The sequence below is a fragment of the Ochotona princeps genome, chromosome X (assembly GCF_030435755.1).
Source record: "Ochotona princeps isolate mOchPri1 chromosome X, mOchPri1.hap1, whole genome shotgun sequence".
In the NCBI taxonomy this organism is placed as follows: Eukaryota; Metazoa; Chordata; class Mammalia; order Lagomorpha; family Ochotonidae; genus Ochotona; species Ochotona princeps.
The window spans coordinates 11831485-11852505 of NC_080865.1; the positions used below are offsets into that span (position 1 = coordinate 11831485).

The 21021-nt window shown below is 39.9% G+C and overlaps 1 protein-coding gene across 1 annotated transcript in view; it reads left to right on the plus strand.

Moving 5' to 3' along the window:
* The window catches only part of EFHC2 (EF-hand domain containing 2), a 171121-nt gene that overhangs the window by 83949 nt on the left and 66151 nt on the right, over positions 1 to 21021 (plus strand). Inside the window, exons 8-11 of the mRNA XM_058658995.1 lie at positions 3553 to 3718; positions 9602 to 9744; positions 12978 to 13174; positions 16145 to 16275. Coding sequence (XP_058514978.1) covers positions 3553 to 3718; positions 9602 to 9744; positions 12978 to 13174; positions 16145 to 16275 — 637 coding nt within the window. The remainder of the gene's footprint in view (positions 1 to 3552; positions 3719 to 9601; positions 9745 to 12977; positions 13175 to 16144; positions 16276 to 21021) is intronic.

Sequence of the window (21021 nt, forward strand, 5' to 3'; positions counted from 1 at the left end):
TTCCAATGCATTTCATAGTCACACAAACTTATTTTATTTCCCCATAATGTGTTAGAATACCCCATCTAACAGATACACAGCATTTCTTGAATTACAACAGTATTCTTAATGTAACTAAGTAGTAGACCTTATGATAGGGTGAGGGGAATGAATCCACATTCTCTGATAATCTTTACCTTAACTTTTCCTGTTTCTTGATAGGATTAAATTACTGTTCCTAATATTTGTTGAATTTGGTAATCTTGGGCACTTTGACTTTACTTATAATTCATTTGGTCCTAGAAAATTAAAGACTGACCAGATTTTATATAATATGTTTTCGTATCCTTGCAACCCAAACCAGGACTAAAGTGTCATCAACCACTGTGGTATTGTTAGCCGTGGTTGCGTTTCCTCCCTTGTCAATAGTTGTAGTCTGTAGAAAACCTGGGTGTGTCTACTGTGCAGCATAAAGGAAGGAGCAGAGAAAATACCAGCAACACAGCTAGAGTCCTCCCTAGCAGTTGAATTTAAAATGCAGATTGAAGATTTGGTGTACCTTTCTGTCTATGTAGATGAAGAAGGTTTGATAGGGTCTGGCGCAGGTAGCCTAGCAGCTAAATTCCTCGCCTTGCATGTGCCAGGATTCCATATGGGTGCCGGTTCTAATCCTGGCAGCCCCGCTTCCCATCAAGCTCTCAGCTTGTGGCATAGGAAAGCAGTTGAGGATAACCCAAAGCCTTGGGGTCCTGTACCTGTGTGGGAGACCCGGATGAAACTCCTGGCTCCTGGCTTCAGATCAGTACAGCTCTGGCCGTTGTTGCCACTTGGGGAGTGAATCAGTAGATGGAAGATTTTCCTCTCTCTTTTTCTCTCTGTATATCTGACTTTCCAATAAAAACAATAATTATTATAATAAAATCAATCTTTAAAAAAGAAGTTTTGATATTTTTTGAGACATTTTTACCCCTGTGCAAAACTCAGTCTGACTTCTAAAAAGATAAGGTTCTTCTGTGTGTTTAGAAATTTTAAGGAGAAGGTGATCACATAGATTTTGTTTTTAACATTATAGCCCAGTGTGACCCTTCAGTAAAGGTAGCCTGACCATACCCCTGTCTCAGCTTGTCTACTGGCCCATAGCATGTGGCTTCCTCTTTATTTAATATGAAGGATTCTTAAGGATTTTGTGGTTCTAATACATCATTCACTAATTACTTGACATTGAAAGAAATATTTCATTAAAACCTTGTGACCTGAGCATTGAATGTAGATAGAGGTGGATTTGGACCTTGAAGCTAACCTTTTGGGTAGTTCCAATCCAAGGTCCTGGCCTAATTTAGTCTTAATTTGGCATTATTTGTCTTGAAGAGCTTCTCCAAAATTATATAAGCTTTGGGTTTATATCTATCTGAATTCATATCTGGATTACTAGCACATAAGAGATGAACTTTGAAGTAACTGAAGGCTTTTCTCAGTAATGCTTCCAACTGAGATGGTGAATAGAAAATCACCTTGAGGGAGCATTAAGCCTGATTTTTGAGATTAATCATCTCTACATTTTTTTTAAATATAGTCAGTCATGCGTAGGCATTCAGTATATATACTTTTACAAATCGCTTGGAATTAGAACAATCAGGCTATTTTGAAAGAAATGCCTCAAGATCTAGTGGAGCACCAGTTTAAGAAGATATCTGGAAAATGCTTTGTGCCAAAATTTCTAATTTTTCATTTATTCAACAAATATTCCTAACACCTGAAATATGCAGTATTACGGGAAATTTGTCATTCAAGTGTGAGTCCAGCGCTCTGTGAATATATAGGAGTTTCTCAGAAAAAAAATGCAGTTTAAAGTTGGATCTTGAGTCAGGGTTTCAACAAGACGTTTGTGGTGTTATGAAAGACAGGCATGATGAAATGGAATAGTTCTCAGCTTTTATACACTAGATGGCACTGTGGCTGCAGAGGAAAGCTCTAAATTAGTTCTTTTGTTACTTAAATCTGTTACGAACACTCCGTTCTAAAACCTGTAATTTGGGGAGGAGGTATGGAATACATTCTTAATTACTTTGGGATTCAATATGAGTCCTCTGTGGTTAGACTGCTTAGGTTAGTGTGTTGAGTTGTATGCATATGTTCCCTGGTGTAGGAAACTGTTCATGCCCCAATTTTCTAATAATCAAATAGCTCTCCCGCCATCTCTATGGTATTCCATCTGAAAAAAAGAAAGTACAAAATAGTGACGTGTTTGATGGCATAGTGAGCAGTGATGGAGCCCACTCAATTCTACCTAATTTCAAAATTTAAACTTTCTTTTGTATTACCAAGATTTTTCTTTAATCAATAGAAGAATAGCAGTAAGAGAGGCTCTTAAGTTACTTTTGTACCAGCAAGCTGCTCCTTTTCATTGAGTCACTGCGAAATGCTTTTTTAAAACATTTTTTAAATTTACTTGAGAAGTAGACACACACACACACACACACACACACACACACAGAGTTCTTATCTGCTGGTTCACTCCCCAAATCCCTGCAACAGCTAAGTCTTAGGCCAGGAGTCAGGAATTCAATAGAAATCAGAAGCAGAAAGTGAATTCTTTGGGATTAATTAGGTTTTAGGAAAGATCTATCTTCTTTGTCATTTGTGGTGGGGCAAACAGGATCTGGTCATTGTGTTATTTGCTCCTGAAAGCATAGCTGCTTCCCAGAGATTGTACAGCCTCACAAATAAGTACATAAACGCTCCTCGGGCATTGTAAATATGTCCCCAGCTCTCTTTTCCATGTCTTCGTCCTCACTGATAGCAAGGAAATAAATAAAATGATTAGTATTGACTGCTTGCCACTCACTGCCTTTGAGCAACTTGGCAGTTGGCAATTTTCAAAGTTTTTTGTTTATTTTCTTGTTTTTGTTTTGTTTTACTCTGCTCTGTCATATTTGTGTATAGTTGCAGTCCTGTCTTGAGTGGTAGTAGCAAGAACAGACTCTAACAGTGGTTCATAAAAAGAAAGAAGTTTTGTTTTTGTGTTTGTTTTTGAACTGGATGTTTAAGATTCATGGTCTAGAATTAAGTGGGAGGTAAAGAAGGGGTTAAAAATACATAAAGAAGACAAGATGGCATATGGAGAAGGTGAAAGGTAAAATAAACAGGAGTCAGTCTTGTTTGGAAAAGAATTGTATTCGTGAATGTTGACTGAAGATAGGTGAGGGCTAAGTTACAGGTTAAAATAGGAATGGGTGCCATAAAGTTTCAAGCTGGAATTTTCAGACCTTTGGAAAAATCAGAGAACAAAAAATATTCAGAAATAGGAATGTTATGACAAAAGGTAAATGTTTACTTATTTGACATAGATTCTTTTTTCTTTTGAACCAATGGTGATTATTAAGTGAGTTTTGTGGTTTTTGTAAACATGATTGAAGCCTATTCTCACAGTCTTTCACCATGTTTTGTTTGAAAGAGTTTAAAATAGTCTACAAAGGTCTCCATGTTCATCTTGAAATCATAACAAGCCTTTCAAAGCAGCCCTAATCAGGTCAAAAAAATATTGATGTTTTGTTTGCCTTTGTTTTGTTACAGAAGAGTTTGCTTCGGTTTCATGCAAGCCTCCCCCTGCTCCAAAAATAGAGAGGAAATATCCACCTTACACCGGCTTTGGTTCTGAAGAGGATTCGCTCCGTTCTTGCATAGGTCTCATACCAACACCTCCTCGGAAGAACTTCTTGAAGTCAATGGAAGGAGACAGGTGCTTGAGGGAACCAGTATTCTAGTCTGATCTTTCACAGATGTGATGGGGTTTATAACATAGTCCTTGTGATGAAACAGATGTCACACAGCTCATCTGATCCCTAGTCCTGTAACATGTTACAGTTTTTATTTAAGTTGATTAACATGCTAATCTTAACAGGTCCTTATTGAGAACTTATTTTCATGTATTATCCAAAGGACCCATACCATCGTCAGTCCATGTTGTCTCTTTATTTGTCCATCTCCTTAAGATGGTCCTTGGAACTGATAATGAGGAAAGGGTCAGCAGTCTTTCCCTTAAAGGGTCAGACTATAAATACTACTGGCTTTGTGGGCCATACGGAACCTGTCATAACCACTCAGATCTGCTGCTGTGGCATGAAACCAGCCACAGACAGAATGTAAACACATATGTAACTGTGTTCTAATAAAACTTGTCTTAGGGATACTGATCTTTGAATTTCATATAATTTTTACCATATCCAAAAATATTATTTGTTTTTTTTCAGCTACTTAAAAATGTAAAAACCATTCTTACTTACAAGCACAGGTAACTAGCTGGATTTGGCCTCCTGAACTGTGGCTTGCCACCTCTGCTATAGAACTTTCAGAGATTTGTAAGTTTTTCAGAATGTTATTTGGCAGTTAATGTTTTCATTTGAGTAGTTCAGTTGAGTTCATTATCCATAAATTACCCTCATGTGTGAGTATGCTTTCAGAGGATGGACTTCAAAAGTGTGCTAATGAATACACGAGGAAAATGAATCTTCCCCATGCATAGAGAATATGGGTAATGTCCATAAATATTTTTTTTTAATTTGCAAGGAGACCTAACTCTGCATGAAGAAGTTGGAGCAAAAAAAAGTGGTAGAGAAATGTTAGAGATGCTTGAATAGGATGTGGACTGAAAATTGCAGTCCTAAGTGAGGGAAATAACAGGTAAGGAGATCGTCTAGAGAAATACGATAAAGGGAATGTGTACTAAAACTAAGGGAAGGAGAAGGGAAAGACAGCATTATGCATTTGACCAGTTGAATGATGTCAAACTGTTGTAGGACATTTGAAAGAAAGAGAAAAATAGTTGTGCGATATCTGGAAAAAATAGCGAAAATCTCTTACTAAGAATTGTACAGGATGTCTCAGAGTCTGCCTTGGCATGGTATGAGTCCTCCTTTGAGAAGTAATCTGAAGACTCTTGGAATTTTTGTAAGTTTTGGGATTGATGCATTCTAAGTGCAGACCCCATACTTGTTATAAATACTAATTCTTATGCCCCATCTCCCAGACCCACCGAGACAGAAGCTCTGTGAGGGGATCCAGCATTCTGTTTTCTCGGAACTTCTCCCAACCCCTCCATCTTCCACCCTGCTGGGGGATTCTGAGGCATATCAGATTTTGAGAACCACTGATTTTAATTGTGTCAGAATGACATGAACTTCTGCTTCATCCTGTCTTCTTGATAACTGTTCACAGTGAGGTTCCAAGGGTAGGACTTTTGATAGACACTCTTTTATACTTATATGCTGTTTTTCAGGGCAGCCACCAGAAGGAGGTGTGCCGGAAGAATATCCCTATTGTGAAAGGAAAGGGAAGTTCTCTTATAAGTAAACAAGATGAAATATTATCCAGGGTGTTGCTTCTGAAACCCAGGAGAGAGCAGCTCTTTGTGGGCACTTGACTTACTCTGTCTAAATTATGTAAACCTACCCCTAGAAAACTGCCTGCAGATAATGCTCTGTATTCTTGCTATGCTGGTTGGGGCTGAAGGATGGTGGTACAGGCAGAAATCATTTCTTTTTGTCCAATTGGTGGTTCTATGTCAGGAATATGCTTCCCTCAAACTCCTACTACACAGTGTCCTTGTTTCCATAGTAACTCATGCATTCAGCAGGAGATATATACTTGAGTTTGACTAACCCAAGGTTTTAAAACTGTGAGAGTCTAAGGAAGATAATCTCAAAAAGCACTCAAATAATAGTTTGCTAATACAAGTAAGAAAATGGTGAGATGAGACACAAAGTTGTCCACAACAGGTGATTGTGTATATTGCTATCCAAAAAATTCACAGGGTACTAAAGTTGTGATGAAGTTAATGCTGATTGACCATGATGTTTTCTGACAGGTGTGAAGATCTGTGTTGTCTGGGTAAGCATTATTGTGATGATCCGGCAGGCAGATTGTCTCGTCTGACTTTCAAGAACCTCACTTAATCAGACTGAATTAGTTATTTCATTCTCCGTGTGGTTGTAATACTCTGCTGCCCATTCCTCTAACAATAGGATTACTGCTAGTAATAAGCAGTTATTGGTTACTATATGTTAACTACTTGATAACACTTGATGTCATCTAATTCTCAAAGCAATCTTGGAAAGTAAATTATGTTACATCTAGTCTTCACATCAAGAAACTAGGGAACGTGGCTCAGAGAGGCTATGCAACTTACGCAGGCCCACACAACTGACTTTTATGAAACTAGGGTTTGAAGCCAATGAAATCTGACTGCTGGAAGTCATCCTCCTTGCCACAAATTTGGTACTTTATTACAGTTCACAGTTGTTCTTCAGTTATGTAATTTGCAGGCTCCCTGAGACCAAAAGCTCTGTGAGGAATTTATTGCTTCCCTTGATGTTTGAGCAATACTGGCCACTATACTTGGGACCCAATAAATATTTTGTGTAATAAGAGAAAGAATGGATAAATAAATGAGGACAGTAAATAGAATACACATTCACTAATCCAGTTGTTACTGATGGATAGAGGAGATGGATGATTGCCTGCAATGAAAGTTATTATCCTGCACATGTTCTATTCACAGCTGTATAAAATCCATATATTCATAATTTGGTCTTAATATATCATTGGCTTCAGGTAATGTCCATCTGCTGTCTCTTTCAGTCATTTATTCCCTTTTAAAATATCTTCCCATCAGTAAAAATAGGCATTCATGTGTTGTCCAACTGCAAGACTCTATATCTCTAGATGTTTTTGAGGTTTCTTAGTAGATGCATAGCCTGGAGTGAACCATTTGTTTCTTAGTCAACAATATTTGCTGTCCACCTGCTGTGTGCCTGGGATAAATCCATGAATAAGACAGACCAGTCTTTCCTAATATAACTCAGGTTATAATTGCAGGGGGGAGACAATAAATGATAAAGGTAATATGCAAGTATATTGTATAGTATATAGAAGATGTTAAGCACCATGGGGAAAATAAAAAATGTATTTTAAGATGCTGTAAGGAGAAGAAGGGAATATGGGGCTGTGAACCGTTCATAGTTGTGATTTAAATAGTGTGGTTTGGATGTATCCTACTGAGGAGAGGAAATACGTTATTGGTAGAAGGCACAGTCCGTGTATTGGCCCTGAGCAAGAACCATGGTTGGCATTGTGCTAGAACATCCAAGAGGGCAACACTAAATAGAGCAAATGAGTATAGGGCAGAGTACACAGAGGTAGGGTGAGAGGTGTTTGTTGGTCCATTTTCTGTGATTGTAACAAAATATCTGAGGCTGCACTAATGCATAAAGAAAAGTGGTTTCTCTAGTCCACAGTTTTAAAGCTTGCAAGTCCAAAATTGGGTGGGCTCATTATTTTGGCCTCTTGTGAGAATTCTCCTTGACTTCCTTACATCACAGTGGAGGACATCATGGAGGCATCATGTGTGTAAGGGAAAGCTAGAGAGTGGGGAGAGGTTATGCTCACCTTTGCAACACTCCCTTAAAAACTAGCTGGAGAATTAATTTAATCCCTCCCAAGGACAGTATCTGGATGATCTAATTGCCTCCTACTAGATCCACCATCTTAAAGGTCCTACTGCCTCTTCACACTGAGACCTAAACTTCTAATGTATAAAACTTTTGGAGGCACACCACATCCAAACTGTAGCAAGTGGTAATGAGGGCAAACACAGAGAACCTGATAGATTATCATGAGAATTCTTATGACTTTGATAAGGGGATCTACTTGGGGATTTAGGCAGAGAAGTGACTTGACCTCATTTATATGTTAAAAGACTCACTCCATGGGGACTAACATATCCAGTAGCATGTTATTTAACATCATAGCATTGAAAATTTCTGTTTTTCTTCCTGTTGTTGATTTTATATTGTGGCTTTTCATTTAAGGGGATGTATAGTAACTGTGTAATGGAGACTATCCCATCCAGATGTGAGGATACAATGCAGCATGCACCTCTACTTCCAGATCAGAGACAGACTGCCAATAAAACTGTTAACTAAATCTTGACAGTAGGATGCTGGACTCTTTGCCATTGTCCATGTCCTCAATGATGGACATATGACTGTTTATAAAGAACTATACTATAGTAATAATACAGGGGAACTGGGTGGGGGAGGGAAATTAGGGAGGGTATAAGGGAGATCCCAGGGCCTATGGAACTGTATCATAAAATGATAGTAACAATAAGAAGTATAACAAACAAACAAGCAAAAAGAGTAACTCCAGTGCAGTGTTGGGAATAAGCTATAGAAGGGTAATGGTGAAAGTAAAGCTCAGGTAAGAGGCTACTCTGAATGCAGAGGTCTGGGAGTAGAATTCTGGATTCTATACACTTAACAAGCTGTCCAGGTGATTTTATACACAATAAATTTTGTGAGCTGCTTGTCTAAAGATTTTTTTAAAGGCTTATTTATTTTGAAATTGAGATTCACAGAGAAAGAGAGGGATCTTCCGTCAGCTGTTTACTCCCCAGATTTCTACATTGGCCAGCATTAGGCAAGGCTGAAGCCATGAGCTGGGATCTTGATCCAAGACTCCCGTGTGGGTGGCAGGGACCCAAGTACTTGATCCATCTTCTGCTACTTTCCCAGGTTCTGTAGCAGGGAGCTAGATTGGAAGTGGAGTAGCTGGGATTCCAGTCGAAGCTCATACAGGATGCTGGAGTCACAAAAACAGTGGCTTAATTCTCTGTGCCACAGTGTTGGTCCCTGCGGTAATGGTTTTGATCGTCAAAGACATATCCAAAGGTTTATTGTTAGTTGTCCATTGTTCACTAGCTGATGTCTGCAGACATGCTCCTGCTGACAAATCATGAGTAAATTTCTCAGGAACCAAGCAGTCAACTTTGAAAGCATCTCATTCTAGAATTTGCTGCATCTCAACCTACTAGACTATTCATACATAGAATTCTAAGTGAAAATTCCAGTCTACATGGGTCTTATAACAACTTTATATAAACATTTGTTATGTGTTTACAGCATACAAATTTTTGTATTTGATATTAGATAATAAGACACAAGTCCTTTGTCTCTGAAAAATAGACTCACAGTGACTACTTACAGAATATCAGTGATAAGTGCTATGACAAATAGAGAGAGAGAGAGATAAATAAATCTGTAATACTTATTGTAGCATCCAAAAGGGAAAAGTGAATTTTTGCTCAGAAGGGGACTCTGGGGATCTCAAGTAAGGCATTGGATGGGCTGGAGACAGAAGATAACGAGGCAGGAAGGTGGCCCCTAGTGTAGATAGTGCATGTCCTCTGGATTGTTTAGGCCACACAGGTAGGTACTTGTGCTTGTCTCTGACATAATTACTGTACTTGTTGATTAGCCATGTGACTTGAGACCAACCAGCTAATTTTCCTGGCTTGAGCAGTGTGTTAATGACATTTGTTTTGGGTGAATTTCTACAGTGTGTTATCCAGAATATGTAAAGAAGAAGGGGTATTTTAATATATTGAGAAAAAAAAACCTGTCTGCATTTAGATTTAGAACCATGAAAAGATGGTAAAACTCTTTACTTTGGAGAGTTTATGTCACTATATTAAACAGTAGCATACCTTTTCCAGGTTTTTAAAAATTACATATGATGTGAAAATCTGCTTGTCTACTTATGTAACCCTCATTTCCCTTCCATTTAGCTATGGCAACATAAGCAATACACTCCGGTTTTTTGCAAAGCTAGAGACAGACAGAATTCCTGAAGATGATAGGATATTTGTTCTTGCATATTATCTCGGTGATGACACCATTTCAGTGTTTGAACCTTTAGAGAGGAATTCAGGTAAGAGATACAACTCTCAGAGCATTGGATTGTCTCTTCCTGTTTAAAATGGGAATATGATCTGATTTTATAAAATCGATGATGTGTGGTAATGACCTTCTTGTTTTAAATCAGTGGAGATCTTTTTTACAAAGGTTTCCTAAATGGGAAATGATAAAAGAAAAAGGAACAGTTATAATCAAATTAGTGATGAGAGACTGAGGAAATCTCTGTGTTGTTGTTTGGTTTTATTTATTTGCTTATTTTCATTAAGTTGCAAGGTGGTATCAGAGGGGGTTGGAACTGATTGATATTTCATCCACTGGTTCACTGCCCAAATGCCCCTAACAGCCCAGGGCTGGGCCAAGTTCAGTGCAGAAGCTTCTAGTAACCAGCTCTTCCAAGTGGGTAACGAGAACGTGAGCACTAAGACCCTCATCTGCTGTCTCCCAGGATGCAGTAGCAGGAAGCTGGATTGAAAATAGGGGTACTGATACTCAGACCAGCACTCAATACCACTTTGAGTACTCAAACCAGCACTGAAATTAATAGGGGATGCTAGTGTCCCAAGTGGCAGTTTACCTGTTGCTCCCTCATTTTTGCTATTCCCCCCTGTTCTGTGGCCTCTGAGGCATCTCTGTGGGTATCAAGATCATGCTTTGGCAACTACCACTCTCATACCCAGGAAGTGCGGAGGAAGTCTGTACTCTTGATAGTCTTCCTTACAAAATTTTCATTTGACTCTAAGACAGGAATCCCAGTTATACAAATTTAATCTGCAGGGATCTGCACAGTGATGTAGCAGGCTAATCCTCTTCCTGTGGCACCATCATCCCATTTTGGCATGACTTCTAGTCCCTCTTGCTCCACTTACAAACCAGCTCTCTGCTTAATGGCCTGGGAAAGCAACAACAGATGGCTCAAGGGCTTTGGCCCCTGCACCCAAGTGGGAGACCCAGAAGAAGTTCCTGGCTCCTAACTTTGGACTGGTTTGGCTCTGGCCTTTGGGGCCATTTGGGGGATGAAATAATGGATAGAAGATTTCTATCTTTCTCTCTGTGTGTCACTGATTTTCAAGAAAAAATAAATAATAAATCTTTCAAAAATTTATTCTTTAGGATTCATCTTTCTCTGTCCCTTCTCTCTGTTAAGGTTGAAATACCCTCTGCTATGTGCTGATACCATGACCACTACTGAGGAAAGCAATTGACTTACCAGATTATGGAACTATCAGTTTCCATTCTTTGCCTCAACATATTTAGAACTTTTATTTGTTTTGAAGAAAAAAGTATCTGTGAAGAATTATCTGTGATGTTCTGGTTAACTGGCTCTTTGAAAAAAATAATAAAGGTTCTAATTTGTACTTTTTGCCAATTTCCATGGTGTGAACACACCAATGATGGCCAATAATCAGAAGCCAACAGTTTAAGAACTGGCTTGCAGAATCTCTGAAAATTTAACAGTCAGCTCCTGTGAGCTGGTAGGAGCCACTCAGCATGCCAGTCAATAAGGAATAATTTGTACAACTAAAGTTCCACAGTGATTTGAATAGTGGATGAAATCTTAAAATATGAAATTAAACAGGAATGAATATAAACCATGCTTGTAATGGCCAAAAAATCAGCTCTGTGTGTCCGGAATGAGGAACACATGGCTAACCAAACTGAAACATGCATAAAATGAAAGTAGTCAACTACAAGCTTATAAGTAATAGTAGCAGCCATGGCTGACCATTATCCTCATAAAAAATGTGCTGAGATAAGATTTTTTGTTAGTACAGGTCTTTCAAAGAAGCAAATCCCAGAGAGAATCAAATGTGCAACAGATTCATTAGGGTAAATGCTGGAGAGACAATGTGGAAGGAGCGGAGGAGGCCAGGAAACCCATCAGACTGCAGTATGGGTCTGGCCATTTTCACAAGACTGATGGGGAGTACTTAAGCCAAAGCTGTTAGTTGGAGGAGCCATTGTCTTATAGGAATGGGCCTTAGTATCTCTGCCTTGCTCAGTCATTTGGTGACTGCAGCCTGTGGGAAACAACATGGCCTTGGCACATGCCCAACGGTGGATCTCACAGCACAGCAGCTGGAGCCTTCTTTCAGTTACATCCCTCACAGCAAGCAAGTTGAGTATATTTTCGTGTCACCCACACATTTTAAGAGACAGAGAAAGGCACAGAGACAGACAGATAGAAAGCTTCCATCCACTGGTTCACTCGAGCCATAATGTGCTGCCCTTCAGGGTGAATGTTAGCAGGAAATTTGATCCAGAGCAGACCCAGGAGTTGAACCAGGCACTCTGATATGGGATGTGGGTATCTGAAACAGCGTCTTAACTACCTGAGTAAACATATGCACGACTCCCCAATTTATTCCCATTTCACTGATGAGAATTCATAAACATTCAGAGAAATCAGATAACTCCTTAAGATTTTTGCAGCAAGTAAGTGACAGAGCCATGGTAGCAATGCAGCTGTATTTGGTTTCAAGGCCTAAGTCTGCACCACCTATGGTTTCTGCATGTGATGGTAAGAGTATGCTGAACCTGACTACAGAAGCCCATTGTGGTATCCTTCTGTGTTCACAGGTTTGTAGATTTCAGTCCTAATCAGAACATTCTGGGATACCGCATCTGCCTTTGCTCATCGTTTTCCAAGAGGTCAAAAAACAAAAACAAAAAAACCAAGAAACAAACAAACAAACAAACAAACAATGTCTGCAGGAAAACAAATACTGAGAATTCTGGGAGTAAGAAAAATGAGACATGAATTAAATAATTGAAGACATTTTATCAAGGGACCTCCTATAGTTATCTCCAAAAATTTAAGTAATCCCTTATTATAAAGAGGAGCATCTTGCATTGAATTTGTATGTCACAATAGGCACAAGTGAGGAATTTTCTAACTGGCACTGTTCAAAGCATGCTCACCAAATGAGTCTTTCTGATGTCCCACATGCCCAGTGTGCTATTGTATAGCAGGGCGTGTGTAGCAGGTTTTTGCTAAGTGGATTGCTAGGGGAAGAGAGAGAAAAGAAAAGAAAAGAAAGGAATGCCATACCATTGTTTGCTTAAACACACTTTCCTGAGAAATTTTATGTTTTCACCTACTATTCTCATTCTTCCCTTAAGTGTGCTAACTTCACAGGTAAGTTGCATAACCTGTATTTGAGAATAAAGTAACTTCAAAGGCAAGTCATATACTGTTTGTTTATTTAAAGCATAAACTTACCCATGAACTTTTCTCATTTTCTATAGGGTTTACTGGTGGAATGTTCTTGAAAAGAAGTCGTGTTAAGAAGCCTGGACAGGAAGTCTTTAAAAGTGAACCATCAGTTTACATCAAGTCTGAGGAGCTGTATATTGGCGTCACAGTGAATGTGAATGGCTACCTATTTAAGTTGCTCAATGCTGATGAGTTCACCTTAAAGTACATGGAGAAGAATTCAGATAGGGTAAATTTACTTTGCATAATCTTGACTTGCCCGCCAGCCTTCTGCAATGTGTGTTTTTCTTTCTCTGGAGCCTTTTTTTTTGTTCATCTTGCCACTGGTTTTACATTGTGCATTCACACATGTGGGCATGAATAATGGATTCGTGCAACTTGGCCACAGGTCTCATCACAGAGGCCAGGTCCTTGTCTATTCTGTTTATATGCTGGACTCTCCACTGCTCAGCATCACCGATTCCAGACACAGGCAGGAGGCAGGCCCAGAGCTGAATCAAGTTTCCTGGTTTTTCTGCTGACACTAACAATGTGTTCAAAAGAAGTTTAACCACTACAAGAAGGGAAGAAAATCTGGTGTCACACACTGTGCCATCCCAGTTAATTGGCAAAGGCCAACAGAGAAGGCTGAGACCTGAACAAACAGAACCCCAAGGGAATCTGATAGTTGCTGGGGCTGCAACTTCCTCTGAGTGCCCATCTGAAGGCCCAAGTAAGAGCTTAAGGAGAGACTAGCAGCAGTGAGCTCAGAGATTTTTTAAAATCTAAAACAGGATGGCAGATGGGCACTGTTACTAAAAGTGCTATTATAGCAATGCTGATCAGGAAAAAGAATACACTGATAAAAATCTTGATGTTAAATGTAGACTCATTCGGTGTGCAGATATGTATATTTGGCAGTCACTGTCTAATATTGAAAAATCTATCTGGAAAGCATTTATTTTAGAAGTCTACCTGGAAGTGATGTTACTTAGGTACATTTATATACATACAACACCAATTTAGTCTCATCTATCTATAAAATACTCAGGTTACTAAACTTCTAAGATCAATCTCTTGGTGTATAGCACATCTTCTCTATCCATTTGGATTCTCTCAGAGGCAGATGCTAAGACAAAACTGGATATACAAGAGATGCATTGGGCAAAATGCTTCTAAAGGATTGAGGAGGCCCATAGAGTTCAGGGTTGGGAGGTCTTCAGAATGTGATGCAAATCTGATCCCTGTGGAAAGAGGAGGGGAAGAGAGGAGTGGGAAGAGCTTCAGCTGGCAGCCCAGTTCTGAGAGTCCCTGGCCAGGTTGATAGGGAAACCCAGAGCACAGCTTGCCCATCAAAGAGGTCCCAGGTCAAGCAGGAGTGGTCCAGCTCTAGTGTTTTCTCTCTCTCTCTCTGTCACACACACACAAACACACACACACACACACACACACACACACACACACACACACACACACAGCCTTTGTGTTCAGCCATTGAGTGGGAACCGCCCGGAGTGAGTACAGCCTTGGCAGGGCACTGTGCATGAACTCTGTGTGCATCCGGAAGGTCTGGCAGTGGAGGCAGTTAGCTAACAATGCTGTGCTCTGCAGGGTCTCTCTTGACAAGGGGGCCTGAACAGTGCCTTCGTGGCTGCCACCCCATCTCTCCAGTTATAGTGTTAGGCATTCACATTATCATAAAATCACGAACCAACGACTTTTTGGAAAACACTGAATCTAGACAAGAAGCTTAGTAATCTGGATGTTAGATTCTGGAAACCAACGGGCCTGGTTTGGAAACCTGGGTTCACAGTATCTTCTTGGATATTCAGTTCCTCATGTTGAAATGGAAGTTACAGCAGTGCCTGTTTCCTAGAGCTACTGTGAATACCAGCTATGCTTATGTGTCCAATAGCAAGCTCGGTCAGTGGGACATTATTACCAATTTGGGTTCTATTTCCAGAGGGTGGACCTTTACCTTAATACAAGATATACCAATGGGCCTCAGGGTGGCTGAGCTTACACTGTTTTGGGTACGACAGTGCTAAAGCAGTACTCATTCAGTACCTAGTGAGGCTTTGAATATCGAATTTGGACTGGTTCCTGGGCTAGTGCTGTGTGCGATCAAATATTCCTTGTTAGGCTGGGCAGACAATGAACACAGCTCCCAGTCGCCTCATGATTACTAAACCAGGATGTTTGCTAGATTGGCTGTATTAAGTGCATTTTCAACTTAAAGTGGGGTTTAGAGCACATAATCCTGCCAGAAGTTGAGGAGCATCTGTATATAATACATACATGTTTTAACATATAAAGGGCTTTTCTCCTTTGAGACTGATAAAAGCAGAGTAGCACATTATCTGGTATCAGCATCCCAAGTGGAAAATGTGTGTGTTTTTTTAAAGAGACTACTCTTAACAATACGATTCTATGCAGAGAAAGATTAATATACACTTTAATATCAGCTTGAAGAGTCTTTTCAAAAGAGCTAATAGAACCTATCATAGAAATAGATGAAAGGAAATAGAAAAAGCCAGAGGGAATGGGGGCTGCGGTTGGTGCCAAACCACCTGAATCATTTGCGGGTGGAAGAGAGGGAGCTTTATAGAAAATTACCATCAACATTTTAGTCAAAAATTTCATCTTCTCATTTTTGATCTCTTAGCTGTAATTATTTACAATATTATGCTTTCCCAGATTGAATAAGGAGTATTCTTACTAAATCTAAAAGGTAAGCACAGGGTAGGAGACAGGAACAGTGGGCTGTACAGGGATTACAGCACCTATGTGGATCTTTGAAAGGTAGCCTTGCTCTGATCATTGCATCACCTAGTGGCCAATAATTCCAAGGAATGCCATTGTGAAGATCTAGAGAGAACAGAGGTTCATGGATGCAATTTGGAATCCTCATTATTTCTACTATGGTCCCTCAACATACCAAGCCAATGGCCAAGGGTTACAAGGAGGAGTCGATGTGGAAGCCCAAGGATTGGTCTCTGATCTCTGTCACCTGCTGTCCCTTAAGCCCTCTCAGACCTATGTTAATATCGATCATTGCCCTGAAACCTTGACTGAGATGATCTAAAGCTAGCCATGTCTTCTCATTGCGGTATGGAGACACATATCCAGCCACCATGGTCTTTTGGCTGGCTGTGAGAAAGATTTGGGTCCCTCAAATCTCAGACATATTTAAATTTGTCTTTTTCTTTCTCTCTTCTAGTTTCCTTATAGCAACCTTGAATTGGCTCTTAAAAAGATGAAAGAACTAGAACCGAGGTCCAAAGAGATCAAGCAGGTATTTGCAGCTGCTGACTCTGATCACACAAAGGTGGTGGAGTTTAATACATTTAGGTAAGCCGTAGTCTGCCAGCAATATTGTCTTGCTCTTGAAACTGTCCAAAGAGCACATGGAATAGTTTTTTCCCTAGTGCTTTCTCATTAATTGCTTACATGTTTTCTATTAGTAATTGGCATTTCTTTGCATTCATATTACTTGGTGGGCAAGTGTAGGCTGTTAATATTCTAGTAAGTTTGATGCATTTCCGTACATGAACATTTATATGTGGGAACAGAAGGACGAAAGCATAGGAAGTCAGTTGGTCACACTGTCTTGGGGATCTTGGTAATGGAGGATCAGGGATTGCCAGCAGTGGCACATTTAAGAGAGAAAGACAACAGTGGTTGCAGTTAAATGCAGCCTTCTAAAAGCTGGGGAGTATAGCAGAGACATATCCCTAGGAATGCTATCAAATTTGAAAAATAACACAAATTTTACTGATTATCAGTGAAAAGGGTGTGTACATGTATACACCTGTGTGTGTGTACAGGTGGACTTCAAAAATGCTCATGGAAAATGGAATTAAAAGATGTTTCATTTGGTACAGAAAGTTTGAAATGTGTGGATAATCTTTTCATAATATACCTTTCCATGAACATACTTATATACACATGAGCATATTATCAAAGAGATGAAAATATAGGAATCCAGGGGATAATCTGTCACAGTAGTTAGAAATGTTGGAAGAAATTGTGAGTAATAAAGATTTTCTCTAAGGTAAAACCAAATTCTGGGACTATCCAGTGGCTGAGCTAGGCAAATTTCCAAAAAGTAGAAACACAGGGATATTCAAATTCAGAGTCTTGTACCATTGTGAGACCTCTTGGCCCCAAAAATGAGTGAATGGAGCGTTCAGGAGAAAGTAAATTAAATCATGGATGGAGGACAAAGGGGACTTTCTCTGTAGGCTGAGAATTCTGGCTGCTGAAAACAATAGTGGCTGAAAACTATAGAGCAAACTGAGCTTGATGCAGACAAGATGTGGGCTGAGAAATGAGGAAGGGAGCCCAGGCAGGGGCAGCAGGGAGGTCTTTTTGGCTTTGGTTCTGCAGTTTTGTTGCATCACTACCTGGTGGCCTGGGGCCCAACATGAGGTCTCGAGTGTCCGGAGAGCTCCTTTCGTGTTTGAACAAAACCCTTTTGTGTCTCATAAAAGGTTCTTTTAAGAAATGTAGGCAGAGGACAAATTTTCCTTATTTATAATTCTCAACCTTCTGGGATCAATAACAATTTACAGTGTTCGTTATTGTGCATAGTCATATACACATGCTCATGGTGTTTTGGGAAAGAAATGGTGACAGAGTAAAGAGCAAAGATAATTAACTCACACTGTGGACCAACAGAAAGTAGTGGAAGAGAAAGCAAGAAATTTCAATCAGAGACAAGGGAGTGGCTTTGTTTTGTTATTTTGTGTCCTCTTATAAAAATAAAATAGCATCCGTTCTCCCAACTCTCTGGCAAAGTCTGTTGGCAACACTTCAGTGAGTTTATGGGGCTTTTTTTGGTGGGGGGAGCATTTAGGCCAGGCAGGAGATCCAAGGAGAAAGTGTTAGAATGGAATAAGGGGTTTCCCCCCGCCCCCAGCCTGGATGGTTGGAGGAGTGGCTTTAGCTGTGTGCTGGGTGCTGAAAGAGTAAACTTGCTGTCCCAGAAATGCCTTCAGATGAAAATAGAATCACGTTACATCCATCTTGAGAAACCCTTCCGTTGCTTGTCATGGTCCTTAAAAACAAGATCCAAACATTTGACCATAACCAGCAGGGCCTTGAGTGATACAGCTCAGTATACATTTCTGCTAGAATAGTGTCAACCCTATCCTTAGGTGGCTTTTGCCTGTTTCTCCAACACATCAAGCCCTTTCCCAACACCAAGCCTACATGCACAAAGTCCGCTATGCCTGGAGTGCCCTCACTGGTATTTCTTTTTCAGGGTACGCTCTAGGACTCATTGCAGATGTCCTCTCTTCAGAAGAGTTCCCTTTCTCTGACTACCCTTGTCTCAAGTGGATCACTCACTGTTATTCTTAGTCCCTTGTTGATATTTTTCACAACACTTAGCACATTTCATCTTATTTCTACCTCACTAGAGGAATACTTTTATAGAGACTGCCATTTATTCAGCACTTACTATGGGACAAGAGGTATGCGCAATGGTTTGTATCTACTATCCACTGATAGTCCCTGTAGAGTTGCTACTTTACTTTCTTGCCTTCGGTTTTTTAGCTGCTGCTAAGAACAATAGATGTTTGTTGAATAATTTAATGAATGGTCCTGTTTCTCAAATAGCATTCCATTTAAAGTATGTAGCAAACAAGTAAATAATTGATTACTCTGCAGCAGGGAAGAGTCATCTCTCTGTGTCTTGAGTCAGGAAAAGCTAAGGCTTACCTTTACTAGCCAAGTAACATGGACCCCTCTGCCTACCTGCACTTCACTCTTTTGTCCTTATGTTGGTTTCTAAGGTTCTTTGGAGGCTCTGACATCTGAAATGCTTACACTGTATATTTATAATATGCTTGAAAAATGTTCCCTTTTCAAATCTGGATTGAGTTGGTACAGGAAAACAGGTGAGATTGCAGCATGGGCGTGTGAGTGTCATCTGTGTGGCCTTGACACTGTCTGGCTTAGGTAACTGGGCCTCTTGGCATATACCTGAGACTTTCAAATCTAGACCTTCTGCATCAGACATTGGTCCAAGCCCCTGGCATTCTCCTTGGTCCTTTCAGAGTACCCTCCTCTCAGGAAAACCTTGAGGGATGGAGCTAATTCGCTGCTTCTACAATTGGTAACAGGGTTAATAATGGATTACTAAGCTGGCCTCCCTGAGCTGTTTACCTCAAAACAGACCTGATGGGATGCAGGACAGATGGTCATCTGGAAACAGAAAGTAGGAAATGTTTTTCTTTCTTCATTTGTGTAAGGAACATTTTTCTTTGGCCTTTTGGAGGTCACCAGTTCTGCTTCTAGGCTTCCCCTGTTTCCTGGGCCACATTTTCTAGGTTCTGTCGATTCACTTTTGAGAGCTGCTAGTTTCTTGCCTAACGGAATGCAGAAGGCCATTCTTCAAGAAAGGGCAGATTTCAGTAGGGACTGGGTTGACAGGGTTAAGTCGTTCCTGGGCTTGGGAACACAGGCAAGGTGGGGGCTTCTCTAGGTGGGCCTTGGACTCTGAATCATTGGTAGCAGTGGCATCAACAGCATTGGTATCATCAGCTGCAGCAGCAGGGAAGTGCAATATCTGAGAAGATATGGTCAGCCTGACTCCAGCTATCTCCCAGAATCTTGTTCTGTGCATCAGAAATGACATCTGGCCTCACGTAACTTGCATATGCTGGTTGATAATTTGTGACTCATCTTTTCTCCTTACCTGAGGAAACTCTTAGAAGGCCCATGTCTGGCTCACCTTTGCATCTTTCCCAGATCTCTCTAGAACTCAATGGATCAGCCTTCAATGAACACAGTGAATTACTACTGCATAGTTCTTTCATAGACCTCCCATCCCATCACCAACTGTGAGACCAGTAGCTCTCTCATAAACATGCATGTGATATATTCCTTGTAAGATTTAGGACCTTAAAAACTCTTCTCACTTGTAAAACTCTAATTCCCCCAGAGAGAGATAGTATAATATGAATATATCAAATCACTTGTTTTGGAGTTGGCAGGCCCAAATCTCAGCTCTCTCATTTACCAACTTTGGTGGCCTTGAGTAAGTTGCTAAATTTTTTTTTTCCTTCTGTTTAACAGCGATCGTGTAATATTTACTGTGTAAGATGTTATGAGGAATACATTTCTACTGTATTTAAAGGGCTGCTGTTAGTGCCCTGACTGGAGCTCGGTGGATACTCAGAAAACGAAACCTTTTTTCTGATAATTGCACCCTGAAGTCATTGACCATAGCAGTTGCAATCTGTATCTTGTTTGTAATATTTCAATAAGGTATTCATCTATCTGTGATGCAGCCGTTCAAAATATCCTTTAATAAATGAGATTGGAGGAGAAACTCTTTTAGAACCTGGAGATCATGAAAATGGAAAACAATAAATATTTCCCTTGGTGAATCTAAGTTAAGAAACAACGTCATCTACCCAGTTACTGTCCTCTTACTCAAGAAAGCCGATTGTGAGCTTCGTGCTTACAACATGTAATGATATAATCCTGATTTATTTAGGACATTTATCTTTCCCTTCATATTGTTTTGCTCTTTGAACATTGCTATTGATGTTTTTAATATAAGCTATCTAACATCTTTTAAGGAAGCCACTAGTCCTGACTCTGAGTATAAGCAAATAGAAAGACAAACAAGCAAATAAATGCCAGAAGTACTCAAATATAGGCCCTTATAATGAATTAGTTAGATATTTTGACAGCGTTCATAGCATATCTGTGATATGGAAACCTCGCCATGTGGTTTTGAAAACAGCACTTGAGCCACCCTAAAAGCATTACATATAAATAATGTGATGTTGTAGAAAACTGGTCTGGGAATAAAAAGGTAGAGATCTTTGATTCAATCCTTTCACTGGTTAGTGGTGTTGTTTGTATTGCTGGGTAAGTGTAGCCTTAAAAAGTAAAACCCTTTCTGGCTAATTAAGCAGAAAAGGAGTTTATTATAAGGCTCCTGAGTGGTTCACAATGTCTTCGGAAGGGCTGGAGAAACAAGCTTGAGGCTGAGCTTTAGGATCAGTGCCCAGAAGTAGGCTGTAGCACTTGACTGATGAGAAAATAAGCTCTGTTACCTCTGCCATCCCCCACAATCCA